This window comes from Chelonia mydas, chromosome 2 (genome assembly GCF_015237465.2).
Source record: "Chelonia mydas isolate rCheMyd1 chromosome 2, rCheMyd1.pri.v2, whole genome shotgun sequence".
NCBI classification, from domain to species: Eukaryota; Metazoa; Chordata; order Testudines; family Cheloniidae; genus Chelonia; species Chelonia mydas.
This window is the reverse complement of record NC_057850.1, coordinates 62,404,013-62,422,329: the sequence shown is the minus strand read 5'-3', so window position 1 is coordinate 62,422,329 and position 18,317 is coordinate 62,404,013. Positions and strand designations below refer to the sequence as shown.

Here is an 18,317-nt window from a genome sequence, read left to right as displayed (position 1 = left end):
ACATTGTGAATTTCTTTCTTCTCAGACACTATCTTAATGTTCTTTTTATATCTATTATGTTTCAGCGGGAGGTTTATATAGTGGGTTTTGTTTTCTGTTTTTAATAAATAGGAACAAAAGTAATTTTAATCCCACCTGTCCTTTTTTTTAAAATTGTTCCATGCCTGTGCTTATAAAAACCAGATGATGCTGAACTACTGTTCTTCCCTTTTTTCTAGACACTGTCAGTATTATTTCAAATTGGCAGCAAAATGATACCATAATTTAAAACATTCGTATGTTTTTATTCCTCTGAAGTATTTCAGGTCCATTTCTATTTATTAGAGTGGGATAGATTACTACTTGGATGATGATGGATTAACGACAGGTACACAAAGTTAGAAACTGCATGGATCATTAGGCTTCAGAGGTCTATTCGTCTGTTAAAGTGACCAGCAGTATATAACTCATATTAGTAGGAACATTAAAAAAATGATCTAGACTTTAATGTTTCTTAATAGGCCATTTTATCTTTTTATATTGAAATTTATTAATAAAGACATTCCTTGGTAATATGCAGAACACAATTGGTTAGAGCTTTTAAAACAGGGTTTAGGTCAGCTTAACTATGGCACTCAAGAGTCTGAATTTTTTCGCACCTTTGAGTGACTTAGCTAGGTTGGCCTAAATTTTAAGTGTAGAGCAGGTCTAAGTGTGCAGAAAGAAGAGACCTCAGACTGCCCTTCCTGCTTGGTGGCTTTCTAAAGACACTATACTTTTTAAGTCCTTAAATCTGAAAGAAGCTTGCCTATTTTGCAAAACAGGAAACAGATTCCTGAGCAGGTGGCAAATTAAACAAAGCAAAGCAGCTGTTTTTCCATTTAGGCAGCAAATTTGCCTGTTTTTCAAATAGACTCACACATTTCATATGCTCACTTTTAAAAAAATCAGACCTACTATGTTGCCCAATAAACAAAATAAGCAGAATACAGTACTTACCTTATCTCTCCACTTTCCTGAGCTTTTCATCAGTTTGGCTGCATAGCTTAACTTTTTAATCAACATTAAATTTTAAAATAGCCAGTTTTATTGCCTACTGCAGTAAACTACCAGTACTTTCTACCAGTTCTGTGACTGGGTGAAAACACCTGTTCAGTTTATGAACCTAGGAATAATTGGGCTGACTGGTGAAAAGCTATTTAGAATTTTACTTTAAAAGCGTCTGCTCTTTTCAGAGAGATTCATCAATATCCCCCATTTAAAATACAGGGCATACCTGCTAAGCATATCAAATCTTTCAAAACAAAAGACATTTTCTAAATATATATGTCTTTATTCCTGTCTATATAGCTATGTATGAACTATAGATTAATAGACAGAAGCTCTATAAATGAGGTACATTCAGACCACCAGTTATGCTTCCTGGGGAGTCCTGACCCCACTTCCATAGTTGTGGAGTTGACTTGTGTCATGATTACAAATCTAGCTATACAACTGTCCCCTCATTGGGTCTCACTGAGTGCACCCACTCAGATGTCAGGCCTTGTGCCTTCACCTCTCCTGGGGTGGAATCTCACAATTCTTCTGTGTTAGACTGGGTCCTGGGCTACAGCACCATGTAGATCAACTGTGCTTACCCAGCCGGTCCAACTGGACTCGGTAACTGTGGTTCTTCCCTGGGGGAGTGTGTGGCCAACAGTAAATACAGTGACACCAAACTGCCTTCTTAAAACAAAGTATTGTTTAAATTCATCAGTGGGAACAAAGCAAAGCATAGGAGAGGAAGTTTTTAAAACAACCATCCCCCTCAAAAGCCTAGATCTCCAAGTAGGTGTCTGTGTTAGTCTGTTCCCCAGGGAACAGCTCATTGACAATTGTATTCCTTCCCTCCAGAATCCCTCTTTCTAATTATTTAAGTGCTCTTAATCTGGATGCTCCCAACACTGGCAAAACAAGTCCTGTAACTTGGCTGGCAACTAGAAGTAACATCTTCACAGCTTAATGTGAAGCTCCCTCATGTGTTTACTGGGAGGCTGCTCATTTCGAGCCATTATGTTTCCCTCTTACTTCTTTGCTAACATCCTTGCTACTAAACTAAACCATTATATGTACAATAACTATTCCAATACCCAAGTATACCATTCTGTAGCTATCCCAATAACCAGGTCACATATAGAATTCATAAATTATTGCAGATCAGCCCCACATCCTTCACAACTAGACATAGTGGATATGATAGATTTCCTCTGCATTTAAGTAGGGGACCAGATGCTGGCAATATGCATGCCACAGAGCCCCTCTGAATGACAGTGTTTCCCCTTTTTGACCCAAGCAGCTAGCAAAAATTTGGGATCTTGCAGGTTGTTCCATTTGGGAGTTGAAAGTGATGACTGAAAAGAAAATGCTAGACTCCATCTTGTTTGTTTACAAGGAATGTACAAAGTCTAGCTTCTCTGAATGCAGAAGGAATGAAAACCAGGAGAAAGCTTCTTTGCTTACAACCCAAGTCTCTTTAGCCAGCACCCCCAACCTAGATGCTTTCTCTTGGCTTCTCCCAGGGTCACACCATGCTTACAGGCTGCTGCTTGACTTTCTTGACGTCTCAGAGGCTCCTTCAGTTTCTTGTTTCCCTCCAACACACACACACACATCACTAGACTTTTTTCTACACCCACAGACACATCCGCCCACCTGGTCACAAAAAAACACCTAGTAAAACCCTCTACCTGCACACTTCAATAAACTACTTATCAACAAACATTCCTAACAACCTTAGTCATAAAACACTTCTTATCAAAAGGTACCCAAATTCTGAGTTCTCTTTCACTGTCAGTTTGACTCTTTTCTTCCCTCCTCCCATTCTAATTAGCAAAAACTGCAAGTGTGCAGCTAGCATATGACCTGGCCTGCAGAAGCCCTGCGTATTCAAATTAACCCTTAACGCTGTGGTGTTCTATTTGATTAATTCATGGTAGCTGAATGCGCACACTATGGTTGCAGTTAGCTTGATCAACATCTGGGGTACACATACCCCTCAAATCTGGGGCAACACTGTACCCATTTAAAGAATGCTTCTGCAGTCAGGACAGAGCCTCCATTACAATCTTGTGGGCCCTCACTCCATGGTTGTATGATTTATTGCTTGCTGTGTTGCTATGAGGATGTCTGCAAGACCACTCTCTTCATACGTTTTTCCCAATTACAGCTAGAAATGTCTGTGCTCTGCGGAAACCACCCATTCTCAAGACTGTTTTCTGAAATTCCTCTGGGTAGGTCCACTGGATCTCTTTGGAATTACAATATACAGCCTCATTAAATGTCAACACATAATCTTGCCCAAGTATCCAAGATATCTTGCTGACATTCTTCTCTACAGTGAAAACCCTAATCCATTCAGTAGGTGATGCTGGCAGCACTGGACAGTATCCAACAGATGTTACTGTTGGTATGGTGATGACATCGTCACATTAAAAAGCTGTCCATCCTGGTACTTGCTGAGAATTCCCCTTTTTCAAACTCAACATCAAATAGCTTGTTTGGGCAGTATCTCAGAATTATCCATTGCAGATCAAGGTTGATGGCTTGTCAGCAGGCCTCCACATCAATATACTGATTACTTTCTACTTTTCCCACAAGATTAGATGTAAGGTGTCTACCATGAGAATTGTACTTCAGTATGTTGTGGCCGAGTGGTTAAGGTGATGGACTAGAAATCCATTGGGGTCTCCCTGTGCAGGTTTGAATCCTGCCAACTACAAGCTGGCAATATTTTTGGGGGGAGGGATAGCTCAGTGGTTTGAGCATTGGCCTGCTAAACCCAGGGTTGTGAGTTCAAGCCTTGAGGGGGCCATTTAGGGATCTGGGGCAAAAATTGGGGATTGGTCCTGCTTTGAGCAAGGGGTTGGACTAGATGACCTCCTGAGGCCCCTTCCAACCCTGATATTCTATGATTATATGTCTTGCACATTGCAGAAGTTTCAAGTCTTTGTCTTTGCGATGCTGTTTCCTGTGTTTGAACCTGAGCACTGTGCAAAAGCTGCCTTCCAGAATCGAGGGAGTCTGATAGTGACAGACTACCATAGACTAGCCGAAATGAAAACCTCTTTTGTGCATGTTTTATAGCTGTAATACAGGAAATACGCTTTTTTCCAGAAATCACACTGGGTAAGTGGATCATAAATGACACATATAGACAAAACAACAAGCAGAGAACATATTTAAAATTGAATGAAACAATTTATAATTGTACACATACGGAGAGATGATACTTTGACTTTTTCAAGAAATATGAGACAGCAATATGACACGATTTACAAAAGCATCCATAATTCTAAAAGAATATGCAGATCACATCCCCTCCCCCAAAATCACTCTTAGGGGTTAAGCCTTTCTCAAAAATATCAAAACCTGTTCAAACCTGTTCTGTGGAGGCTGGGGGGATGCTACAAATTTAAACAGGGTGTTCCATTTGGGCCAGCAGTTCTGAGATCGCAGTCATGGGCACATTTTGATTATTCAAAGTGCCAGCAAGATAAGTCCCATCTTCAGTTTTACAGATGGCTTTTACCTGAGTAGAGCGGAAGTCAAATATTTAGATTTAAGGCAAAAAAGGAATAATTAATATTCAAAATATCAGAAGCCTGAACCATCATCATTGCTAATGCATATGAGAGCTAGCGACAGAAGTGCCTGTTATTCACAATGCCACTTTCTTAGTGCAGTCTGCCCAGTGCTTCAAAATCAGTCTGTTCAGCTATAATGAGGAGACAGTGAGTGGTCAGATGCAGCATTAACTGGGATCATAACCTGTGGACTGGGAATGTAATGGAGTGGAAAACTAAAGTTATTCTGCAAATTGTAGACCTTGGCTTGCAGCTGATGCTCCCTCTCCAGGGTAGCTATACAGTTAAAGCAGGCTTCATTAGCACTGGAACACATCATTTGCATCTAATGGGGATTAATGACTCTTTAAAATTAAATATTATGGAATTTGCAGGCTTTTTGTTCAAGCCACATCACATCAAAACTGAAAACTTAATTGAATGCAGGGAATTAGGACAAAATATTCTTTGTTACAGTCCCTTTTTTCCTGGAATTATGTACATTATAATTATTTGCCAAGAAGTTCTTTGAATTAATGTCTTTCCTCTCCACTTGTGAAAATGGAAGACTTAGCTGGGGAAACTGATTAGAACTAGAGCATTCTTGTTCTTTTCAGAAAGTGATATGGGACTATTTATTGCACTGGTGTTGTTGTTTGCTAGTAAAGCATCAGCTATCTGGTATAGGCTGCACAAATAAGAATGAAGATAAGATCCCTGCTGTTTATGCCAAATCTGCCAACTATAGGTTCTTGCACCTTCCTGGGAAGCTTCCAGTACTGGCCACTTTCTGAGACAAGATACTGGATGTACTCTGCATCTGATCCAGTATGGCAATTCCTATATTCCAGAAGAAATCACCTTCTAAGCAGACACAATGAATAAATGTGAATGGATCAGACAAAAAGCAGTGTGTTTGACCCACAATTCTTGTTGCTCTCCTCTGGGTATTCTTCCCCCATTAAGGTTGCACAAAGTCACCCAAAGTTGAGGTGAAAGTTGAACTTGAAAGTTAAGGTTCCAACAGTAGCATTAACTTAGCTACATTGCACGTGTAATTTTCTATCCCTGATTTTCTAGTTCAGTGTGTAGCTTAATATATTCTTACATTTGTAACAAAGTATATTCTATACAACATGCAATGCGTCCATGTTAATTTTTCTGTTGGACCTTTAACATGTGTATTTCTGATCTTTGGTGACTTTAATCATGCAACCACAATATTTTTGTATGTAATCATACTAGTCATTAAGTACATACACATATATATGTGAAAAGTGAATGTAGGCAGGATTTTTTGGAAATAAAGTTTCAAACATAACTATCTGCTCCACTACCGAGAACATTATGATACATCTAGAGTCACTACACAACAATCTATATGGGAACTGTCCAACTGAAACCTCAAGATTTTAGGTAGAATGAAATTAGGCCAGGGCATCAGTCCCCATAAATCTATAAAACCTTTAATGATGTTGGCTCATCTTATCTAAAAGCGAGAATCTCCAATGGCCCAGTGACCTCTGACAATGACTGGAATTCATTTCTGTGCAGACAGGCAGCACAAAGCCTATGTACCACTTAGCCACTAGAGTTTTAAAACCATAGCAAGTTAAATGGGACTTAAGTGGTGCATAAGGTCTTCTGCACAGGACTGAATTTCAAGCAGTGTGCCTGAGAGGGAAGAACATGATATATGGAATAACTAGCATCACTTCTCCTTTACGCACCTACAATTTTCCTGGAACATTATCATCCATGTACTGTTCAAACATAAGTGTGTGAGATCTAACAAGACTGCAGAGGGAGGAGGTATGTTTTATAGCCTGATGCAACAAATAAATGCAAGGACATGTGGTGTGAGCTTTAAGTGCAGAAGGTCCACAATCCTAAAGCATTGTGCCTTTGCACACTCTCTTTGGATTCAAGGCATGCTGTTATATAGATGCATAGAGTCTGGTACACAGTCAGTGGTAAGCTTGAAAAACTGCATACTTTTGTAAGAAAACAGCAATTTACATTACATTACCTTCTGGAAGATTGAGTGTCTTGAAGCAGTTGTTTAATGGTTGTTTTTAACATGAGAGAACAGTATGTGTTGCATATTGAAAAATTGCAAGCATCCTCTTGGACTTTCCTAACAAACATTTAACTTTCATATAATACTGAAAGGAGTAAGCAATCAGTGCTACAGTCTAAGCACCTTCCAAAGTGGTAGTTTTGTGAGAAGTTCTGCAGAAACAGCCAGATTAAATTACAGTGGTATTTATAAACTGTACATTGGGAGAAACAAGCTTTGGATTTTCTGGTTCCAAATTTAAGCAAAGCACTTTGAGCACATTCTTTATTTTAAACATGAGTAATCCCATCCCTATTCAGCAAAGCACTTAAGTGTGTGCTTAAATCCCACTGACTTCAGTGGGATTTAGATACCTGTTGAACGCTTAGCTCACTAGGGATGGGATTATTGATGTGCTTAAATTTAAACACATCTTTGCTGAAACAGGGATTTATCCCATGTGCATACACTTTATAGATCTGGATTAAAATGTAACATTGTGGAGTGCACTTATCTAATGCAATGCAAGTGCTGAGACATCTGAACTGATATTTAGATGTGTTATGGTTTAAAGAACGAGGAGTACTTGTGGCACCTTAGAGATTAAAACATTTATTTGGGCATAAGCTTTCATGGGCTAAAACCCATTTCATCAGATGCATGGAGCGGAAAATACAGTAGGAAGATATATATCTACAGAGAACATGAAAAGATGGGGGTTGCCATACCAACTCTAACAAGACAAATTAATTAAATTGGGCTATTATCAGCAGGAGAAAAAAACTTTTGTAGTGATAATCAGGATGGCCCATTTCAAACAGTTGACAAGAACGTGTGAGTAACAGCAGGGAGAAAAATTAGCATGGGGAAATAGGTTTTAGTTTGTGTAATGACCCATCCATTCCCAGTCTTTATTCAAGCCTAATTTGATGGCGTCCAGTTTGCAAATTAATTCCAGTTCTGCAGTTTCTTGTTGGAGTCTGTTTTTGAAGTTTTTTTGTTGAAGAATTGCCACTTTTAGGTCTGTAATTGAGTGTCCAGGGAGGTTGAGGTGTTCTCCGACTGGTTTTTAAATGTTATAGTTCTTGACGTCTGATTTGTGTCCATTTGTTCTTTGTTTGTTGTTTAACAAATTTTCCACAAGCTTGATATGTGGCATCTGAAATGAGTGGTGGTGTTTCAGTATTGTATATGTTATGGCATATACATGTGAATTATTTGTTCAAAATTATATTCATATTGCCTCCTCGAAAACCACAACACTTTAATTGTACCTAAAATGCAGAGGTCATTACGACTCTGTACATGAACACATTTTGCTTATTGTTAAGATTGTATAGTCTGGAAGCTTTTTCAAACAGGGATTATCATATTATAAATAGGCTTGGCAGAATCAATGTTTATATACTTTTGAGGAATAATACCAAAGTTTATTTTTAAGCATTTTTTTCTATTTTTATCTATTTACATTTTCACAGTTCTGGAAAATTATTGGGAAGCTCAGACAATATTTTAATGATAGTAGATGTTAAGATTCAAACTGTTAAAGCACTATAATTGTTAAAACACAATCTGTCAACATCGTATGTCAAAAGAAACGAAGTTCCTTAAATCCGACTCTAAGTTCTCAAGCAGCATTTTTCTTTCTTTGACTTTCTTTAAATTTAGATTATTATTGGTGGAAATGTGTGTGTGTGTGTCGGTGGTGAAACTGATGTTTAGTGACATTTACCAATAAAAATCTAATCCTTCTAACCCTAATTATAAGTGTTTGTATAGTGTCTAGCCCCGTGGGGTGGGTAGGCTCTGCTATAAAACAAAGAATTATTCATTTTTTTTTATAATTTATTAGCCATAAACAACATTTTGTGTGGAAAAGTAAAAGACACAGAGTGGATCAATGTTCTTTATCTCATTTCACCATTATTTTTGAGTTTCTTTATTTCAGTATAAATAGTAAAACTACTAGTTGATTTTTTTTTTTAAGGATGGCATAAATGACTCATTATATAGCTTAGGTGCTTCCTAGAGAGAAGATACACTTTGGCAACTGCAAATTTTTTTTTTCAGGCTTTCATTTATTGATCAGTAGCTTAACGTTTATCAGATGTAACATTACCACTTTTTGGAGTAACATATTAGAGGTCAAACTAAAGCACCAAGTAATTTTTTTGGTTAGCTTACACTTATAAGACTCTGGTCTCTGCTGGATAATTATTTATCTTTCACATCTGCTTTGGAGAACCAGGGTGTGGCACTCTGGCATTCATAGAATCATAGAATATCAGGGTTGGAAGGGACCTCAGGAGGTCATCTAGTCCAACCCCCTGCTCGAAGGAGGTTACCCAGAGCTGCTGAACAAAAGTAATGATACAAAAAGTGCCACGATCACATCCTTTGCACATCAGAGCAGAGAATTTGCTGGTGATATGGGTGCTTCCTTCTCTCATTGTACCATCAGTGGCTTGAAAGTCAGATTTCACAAATGTCTCCTCTTCCATTACTGAATAAAGGATGATAATGGCCAGTGATGTCAATGGGGCTTCTTAAGCACATGCTAAAAATTAAGCACATCTGTAGGTGCTTTGCTGAATAGGAATAACAGCTGGATGACAAATTTTAAATTTAAAAATGTTGTCAAAATTTGCAAAACATAACTGGGAGAACTTTTCCAAATGTTTGTCCATCTCTAGATGAGATTTAGGATGTTTGTGTGTTTCCTTTATAAGGTTTATTTTTAATGAAGTACTGTACATAAATATATTGGCTCACTCTTGAAGAAAACAAAACAATTGCTTCTGTAATGGTACAGTTCTTTTGCAGATCATATTTCTGGCTTGCAACGATACATAGCTTCAGAGTTAGTTTACAGGGTAATCCCTACTTAATGTTGTTCTTCCGGTACCATGCAAAAAAATAGGCAAACAACTGTTATGAAACAGGGTGAAATTCACCCCTTGCGTGGAGGCCTAGTAGAAGGCCCAGGCACCACTTAAGTTCCATTTAAGCCTTCAGGGACTCAAAGCAGAAAAATCCTTAATAAAGTTCCCACTACCAAATATGGAAGGGGAGACTTTTCCATGGCTTAGTAGCATAAAGAGAAGTCCATCGGTAATGTGTAATAAAATAACAGGGATTGTTGCACTGAGCCAAACATAAGAAACTGCCCATTATTGGCGCTTGCTTTTATTTATATTTATAATTTTACCTAAGCAGAGTTGTCTGTCAAGTTTTATTTCACTTCAGTAAGATATCACCCTACCACAGGGACGGGCAAACATTTTGGCCTGGGGGCCACATCAGGTTTTCAAAATTGTATGGAGGGTTGGTTAGGGGAGGCTGTGCCTCCCCAAACAGCCAGGTGTGGCCTGGCCCCCCGCACCCTATCAGACCCCTCTCTGTCCCCTGACATCCCCCCCAGGACCTCTGCCCCGTCCACCCCCCGTCCCCTGACCACCCCCAGGCTCCCCACCCCGATGGCTCCCCGCTGCCCCATCCAACCTCTCCTCTCCTTCCTGATGACCCCCCCAGGACCCCTGCCCCCATTCAACCCCCCTGTTCCCTGCCCTCTGACCGCCCCACCCCTATCCACACCCCCGTCCCCTGACCACCATCCTGAACTCCCCTGCTCTCTATCCAACCCCCCGCTCCCTGCACCCTTACCGCACTGCCTGGAACACCGGTGGCTGGCAGTGCTACAGCCATGACACCCAGAGCACCAGACCAGGCAGCCGCGCCGCTCTGCTGAAGCCAGCCACGCCACCGTGCAGCACAGAGCACTGGGTCAGGCTGCGGCTCTGCAGCTGCGCTGCCTGGCAAGAGCTCGCAGCCCCGCAGCCCAGAGCATTGCGCCGGCAGCACAGTGAGCTGAGGCTGCAGGGGAGAGGGAACAGCAGAGGAGGAGCCAGGGGCTAGCCTCCTGGGTCAGGAGCTCAGGGGCCGGGCAGGAGAGTCCTGTGGGCCAGATGTGGCCCGCGGGCCATAGTTTGCCCACCTGTGGTATATTGTGAGTGCAAAATTTTCTAAAATGGAATCAAAGAATGATGTTCAAAGTCAAAAGACAGATGTCTCACCAAGTCTAAATAATGACTTAGCAACTATATAATATGTTATACAATGGCAAAAATCCTGCTACCTTTGTTTGGTATGGACCTCTTCTTCCACAGAAAGCTAGACTTGTAGGGCAGATTAATAAGGTTCAGTATGTGAGCCTGTAAAAGTATACCTGCAGCAGCCCACATTTGTACCCACAACTAAGCATGTATATGCCTAGAAAATGTGATGCTTTTTCAGTACAGCCAGAAGACAAGCATTTTTGCAGGCACAACCGGAGTGGTCTTCAAAAATTTGTTAGAATTTTGCCACTTTTACTGCTCTGCTGAGCCATGAAGGTGGAAGTGAGTGGGTGAAAATATGCATGTTATACTACACTATTTATGTTATACTGGTAGGTTTACACAAAATAACAGATATTTCCACTAGACCTGTGGCCTCAAATGCATTCTGTAGCGGTTTATTTTAGATCTTATCCTGTAAAAATAACATTGGGTATATGCTAGGGTTTCTCGGCCCATGGGTTGGGACCCAAAATTGGGTCACAAGAATGTTTCAAAGGGTCACATGGCAGCTCCTCTGGCTTCTGTCCCACAGGATTGACTGGGTTCGCCTCCCTGCTCCAGGCACAGCAACCTTAGGGGTCCCAGCACCACCCAGGTTTGGCTGAGCCGTCGTGATGACTGGAGCCTGGGTAGGCCAAATCTGAGTGAGTGGCACTGCAATCCCCTGAGCCAGGTCACAACTCCACTCACACAAATTTAGTCCAGTCGTGGGGGCAGGGCCAATCTGAGTGGCACGGCAACCCTGGAGGTTGCAACCCCCAGAGCAGAGAGCCAAGGCCAGCCAGTCCCACAGCACAGGAACTGCCACTGTAGGGTGAGTGTCGGGCAGGATCCAACCAAAACCACCCCAGGGCCTCCACCCTCAGACTATTTACTGGGTCACGACAGGCCATAAAAATTTATAAGGAGGTCATGAGCCCAAAAAGGTTAAGAACCACTGTTTTAAGTGACTGTCACCTTTACCTACCATAAGAATAAATACATTCTGGAGAAACTTTCTAGTAAAGTAATAATTAGGTTGTATTTTTAGACTCCAAGTTTCTTTTGGACAGGGACTATTATTTGCTCTGTTTCATAGAGTATCTAACCGATCAGGGCCCCAGTAAGATTTTTCTCTTTCCTTTTCTATGGTCTGGCTTCATCTTAGAAATTTGTATTAATTTATCTATTTATTTAGCTGAGTGTTTCTTTTATAAGTGAAATTACATTAATTCCTGTTTTCACCTTTATTGCTGTGACAGAAGGGGATTTCATCCCTTTTTCTCTCTCTGTCTCCTAGGAAACTGATCTCATGACCTTTAACATTTCAATGCACCGTTCCTGGTGGCGAGAGCATGGGCCAGGCTGCATACGGAGAGTGGTGCGCCCTTCAGCCCCTGGGATCCTAGACGATTACTCCTATGTCTCTGTGACGGGCTGCATCATTGACTTCCAGTATCTCGAGGTCATTCACAGCGCCATCCAAATATTACTGTCTGTAAGTTTCTATTTTCACAAATGCTATTTTCAGTTATCAGATTGTACCACTCCTACTCTTCTTTAGTATGCAGGTCACATGCTATTGTTTCTGTTTACTGCGTGGATGGTTTCAGTAACTGACCAATAACAGTACAGATTTTACGTTGCATATTTGAGTATAAAACTTGCCATTTGAAATGTACACTGCTCTCCTATGCTGATATTTCATAACAGCCCTACACTGGGTTCATAGCCCTAATGCTGGCCCTTTGTATGGAAGTGGATTTCATCCATTAGCAATTAATGCTATTCATTAGAACATGTGCAGAAAGGGAACACTTCATCCAGCTCGAAATATAAATCTATTTTAGCTAGTAAATAGTTTCCTAATGCAAACAAAGAACAAGTGAAAAAGGTCAGGGAAATTGTAGTAATTAGAGTACCACTATACCCTTTTTTTCTGACATTCTGTATCCTTCTTTGGGAGTCTGGGGTATCCAAACATTTTACCTGAGTGGGCCACTTACGGCAGTTACTGTGTAATTACCTTAGCAGCCTGAAACTGCACACCATTTAATATAATAATATTATTGTGCCATGAGGAGAAGCCTATTATCTATCAGATACTGCAGATTGTTCTGCTACTGGACTGTGAAGATTTGCACTACTGAAACTAAAGTGGCCATGGGGGAAGAGGGAGAACGGGACCTAATTTCTCAGGAGCAGTAGACTAGATTTTGTTTATTTAGCTGAAAATTGCTTGCAAAATATAATAATCATAGTTTTGTACAAGATCTTGATATACGAGTGTAGGAGAGTATTGGAGTGGATAGCAAGAGGTTACTGAGCAAAAAAGAGAGAGAATCCTGTGAAATTGTTTATGGCAAAGTAGAATTAAAATGCCATATTTTAGAAAGAAAGAAAGAATTAAAACTTTTTTTTTTCTGGCAGCTAGTTCTAAAAGTGGACTGTGCCTTTCTGGAGCTTGCAATATGGTTAAATTTCATAACATTTTTATGTAGCAATAGTAGTGCAATAAACCTTTTTATAACGTAACAAAAATTTTATTGGCATAACAAATCGTTTTATCATGCTAACTCTGGTCCAAATGAACAGGAAGGTAAATGCTTTTATTTGATAGGGAGTTAGATTATCTGTACCATGAAATCCCTCAAGGGGTAAATACTGCACACCAGTCCAGGTAGATCTTTCTGCTTTTCAATAGATCTTTTCAAAGGTTCCTTTTACTTAAATACTTTAACTTGTATATAAAAAGCAACAGTTTTATATGCACAAGATGGTGCATCTATGACCATATTAGACCCTGCTTACATCACTCCTTTTCCTCTAGTGCAGTCCAATCACCTGTGATGCTTGCTGTATATGCATTAGAGTAGTCATCCTCTGCAAACAGTTAGATCTTTTCAAAGGTTCCTTTTACTTAAATACTTTAACTTGTATATAAAAAGCAACAGTTTTATATGCACAAGATGGTGCATCTATGACCATATTAGACCCTGCTTACATCACTCCTTTTCCTCTAGTGCAGTCCAATCACCTGTGATGCTTGCTGTATATGCATTAGAGTAGTCATCCTCTGCAAACAGTTAGTAGGCCAGAGTAATTTAAGGTCTGAACCTGATCCTGAACATTCATTGATATCAATGGGAATTGCAAGTACTCAGCATCTCTCAGGATTAGACTCTTTTCCCTATTCTAACTATAGGGAAATCCAGTCATATTTTAGAGTAGTGTGGTAACTGCTGTCAAGGCTGACTTTTAAAAGGGAACCTTGGTAGCATTACACAACAATACATTATTCTATGTACAGTGCATGGAAAATTTCCTATTGATGAACACATCCTTATACACAGTGCCTTTAATTTTTAAAAAGTGAGGCACGTCCTCTATGCTGAGTGCCAAATTTTGCAGGGAACAAATGCTGGTTGCATAAGTGGCAGCAGCTTTGAGCACGTCTGTGGCCCATAAACCCTTCTGGGGAGGCTATTTGGAGATAGATGTTCTTACACAAAACTGGAAATGCTAAATGGGGAGTGGGAACTGGCTTTCATAAGACAATCTCTGAAGTCCATAGAGAATCTCTCATTGACTTCAGTGCGCTCTGGATTAGACTCAGAATGAGCCATTTTATATGGACATTAGGAAAAACTTTAGTTTTAGGTTGGACATTAGGAAAAACTTCCTAACTGTCAGGGTGGTTAAGCACTAGAATAAATTGCCTAGGGAGGTTCTGGAATCTCCATCGTTGGGGATTTTTAAAAGCAGGTTGGACGAACACCTGTCAGGGTTGGTCTAGATAATACTTAGTCCTGCCTTGAGTGCAGGGGACTGGACTAGATGACCTCTCGAGGTCCCTTCCAGTTTTATGTTTCAATAATTCTGTGATATATATACACACACCAATCTAATATTTAAAAATGTTTCCTAATGGTTCTAATCTCCTCTCTTCTTGACATGGAGGAGAAGGGAATATTTTTACATGACACCCAGTGGTACCAGTGAAATTTTCTGACCACACAATGTCAGGTAATCAATGTTGGACTGACCTCATGGATTGTTATTCTTGTTAATATCACTTTTAGAAGAGAGCTACTTCCAGTAAAAAATGAAATTTGAGATGACAGTGGATATTAATTCACAAGTATTCTACACAGGTTCTTATATCATGCTCATCACTGTAGTATCTGAGCTTCTTCCAGCAATGTATTAAGTGATGTGACTAATACCTGGTGCGTGGTTTGTTCTCTCATTCTCCCCTCCCTGAGTGGGAGGGTATTGTGTATGCAGTGGAATGTTTTCCTTTTGCTAGGGGTTCTTGTTGTCTTTTTGTTTTTGTTTTGTTTTTTTAATGTACACACTGCTTAGTCTTAATAGAGAAGGCAAGGGCGAAGACATGTGCCTTGCGTTCGGAGTGGAAGTTGATGAGGTTTGTGAATGACCTTAGAACCTGGGGAAGATCATTCCACAGTCTCTAACCAATGCTCCAAGATCTCTGGTCACCAAAAAGACAAGCTTTACCTTTATCGTAGGGGAGTAGAGTTGTGATGCCCAGTGTGACAATGCCTAGGTATCTTTATGAATCTAGGCCATAGCTCCCATTAATATGAATATTGCAGCCCGTGTGAATCATGCTGAAGCTATACTCAAGGATATTTCCAGCCCATATATTATTTTTGTATGAAAATACATTGCAATAACTTCTTCCTGCCCTCGTGATTTCTAAAGTCACTTAATTTTTTAGTCAGATTTACACATGTAAACAAAGACAGACAATCTTAAAACAGAATTAACTCCTTAAAATAGAAACATGTTAATTCTTGGCACTCTTAAATCCAAATGCGGGGTTCTTCAAAAGCATTCTTAGAATCTGTCTACGCAGCAGCTGGTGGTGTGATTCGCAGCACAGGTGGACGTACCTGCAGGAGCACAGGGAGCAGCTCTGACCAGTCACCCGAGTACAGTCCCATCTGACCCCCCGGGTACGTACTCAGGTGGCTAACCCCAGCAGCTGTCTGTGTGGCCCCCGCCACAACCACTCTGCTATTTTTAAGTGTTAGCTTGATTAGAGGCAGCAAGTGTCCAGTGCTTGAATTACCAGGTGAGGGTGGGGCTGGCGGGACTGAGCCCCTTTACTACACTTTTAGAGGCTACCTCCTATCTGTCGTATGGCCCCCTTACTTCTCAGTACTGTTTAAATTAAAGTAAGCTACTTGATATTTAGATCCCCCCCGACTTTTTCCCCATAATTTGAGCGCTGTGTTTGTGTCTGTGTCTACTTGCCCTGAGAATCACACCTCCCAGCTGCTGTGTAACCCTCCAGGTATGTCTACACTGCACTGGGGGGAGGTGAGGTTGCAGCACAGGTAGACATACCCACACTAGATCGAAGCTAGGTTGAGTAACACTAGCAGTGAAGCCTCAGCAGCATGGGGAGTACGAACTCAAGGTCCTGGGTGGATGAGGCTAGCCCACGTAGCCACCCGGGCTGCAGCTTCGCTGCTACGGTTCCTCAAGTTAGCGTGGACCTGGCTAGATCCACGCTAGCTTGGATATATCTGCACATGCCGCACTCACAGCTCCCGACTGCAGCGTGGACACCCCCTGAATTAAACAATTCTGCTCCCCTAAAGTCAATGAGTCTTATACCACTGTCTTCAATGGGAGCAGAGTTAGGCCAGTGCAGAATGCTTTGGAAAATCCTACCTTTAACATTCATAGACATGTCATCCAAGCACCTGCAGAGTCTAACAATTTTCATTAACTACTTAACTGAATATTTCAATGTTTTGTTGGTTCATCCATGAACATGCAATCATCTCTCTCAAAAAGATAATCATTTCCTCTTGTTTTATCACACAACTATCTGCTCTCATGGCCATTTTTCTTCTGAATGTATAAAACATCACTTCCATATGAAAATGGTAAACAACATGGTCTGATTACATTAGTTCTGGAAATCTGTTGCTTCGCTCCCTCAGCAGTACATCATGGTAACCCAATGCAGTTGCCTTACTTTATGAATTATTTCTGCATCCCTGCTTTCAGAGAATCTGTCAAACATTGATTATTTAATATTACAATGAATTATGACATTTGGTGGATTTCAATACTATTTCATCAAAGAGAAATGGAATTTAAATTAGAAACCGTATTCTTCACAACAGCCATTAAAATGGAGGATCTGAGAATCGTGTAAATAATTAATCAAAACAAACATGATTGTCAAATTTGAGAGATTTCAGAGTAACGGCCGTGTTAGTCTGTATTCGCAAAAAGAAAAGGAGTACTTGTGGCACCTTAGAGACTAACCAATTTATTTGAGCATAAGCTTTCGTGAGCTACAGCTCACTTCATCGGATGCATACTGTGGAAACTGCAGAAGACATTATATACACAGAGACCATTTTGAGAGAGAGATTAAAAGCAAGACAATAAATGATACTGGAAAACAGTAGCTTAATGAAGTTCAGATTGTTGACAAGGTCATCATCCTGAGCCATAGATTCAAATACATTTTAGGTTAATTTGAGTAGCTTTTCATGAGTGCCATGCATCAAGAATTCTCTTCTGTACTCCATTTTAAAAGCTCCAGACCTTTTTTTCAACAGGGTTATAAAGAAATCTTTTCTCCTTCTCTTTAGACAAGCTAGAGCTGCTGGAATGATTATTGCAGCCCAGTTATCATTAGATATAACAAAAGGGCTAATGATATCAGTATATAACGTGATTCCTCTGAGGAACTGCAGCAGTCCCTCTTTTTCCCATTAGTTATAGCTCTGTTATTTTTATAATTGGGATAGAAAAAGATGCTAGGAAGCACATCATCTACACTGTTCACAAAAGAAAATCCCTTTAGAGAATGGCGCCATTGTTCAACCTGGAGCTAGGGTCTCTTTCCATTTCCCAGAATGACTCATGACTGATTATGAAAGCCAATCAACATCAGTATGTGAGAGTAAAACATGAGCTAACTGGACGCGAAGACCTATGGGAAATGTACATGAATAAAATGTACTTCCCTTTTGATATTACATCACTTTGTGAATTTCAGCTCATTACTTTTGTCATCTTTATTGTCTAGGTTGGAAACATTTACTGTGTCACGTTTCCATCATGAACAATTGTACCAGGGCATAGAAAAGCAAGTTAACAATGCTGAAAGCAGAGCCTACCTTCAACATTATACCAAAAGAGAGTATCAGAGAAAAGCATATGTGTAATAATAATAGTGAAAAAGACATGACTAATAGCCATGTGAATAGCAGTTTCAGTTGGCCTATGGGCTTCTCAAAGATTCATTAACAGCTTTAGAGTGTTCAACAGCTGATAACTTTTTTTCAGCCAGAGCAATTTTGCAGTAGAACTATAGGGCTGCACTAAGGAACTATGACTGCAGACAGAAGACTTTGTGAAAGCTGTGACAGATACATCAATTTCCTGAAATATCTTTGGGGATCTTACTGTAGTAAGTTTATGTATCATTGTGGGCCAGGGATTGTATGTAATTCCATGTGGGAGGGTGACCCGAGCTCATAGAGGTACTAAAAAACAGTGTGAGATGATTAAGGCAAATCAGCCAAG

At 40.2% G+C, this 18,317-nt stretch overlaps 1 protein-coding gene and 1 non-coding gene across 6 annotated transcripts in view; both read left to right on the top strand.

The window, feature by feature from the left end:
* Window positions 1–18,317, top strand: part of NKAIN3 (sodium/potassium transporting ATPase interacting 3) — a 514,014-nt gene that overhangs the window by 355,680 nt on the left and 140,017 nt on the right. For all 5 annotated transcript variants that reach the window (XM_037892542.2, XM_037892541.2, XM_043539579.1 and 2 more), the window contains exon 4: window positions 12,037–12,234. In XM_037892542.2, coding sequence (XP_037748470.1) covers window positions 12,037–12,234 — 198 coding nt within the window. The remainder of the gene's footprint in view (window positions 1–12,036; window positions 12,235–18,317) is intronic.
* TRNAS-AGA lies at window positions 3,654–3,736 on the top strand. The gene has a single exon. It is a non-coding gene; the product is annotated as a tRNA-Ser (tRNA).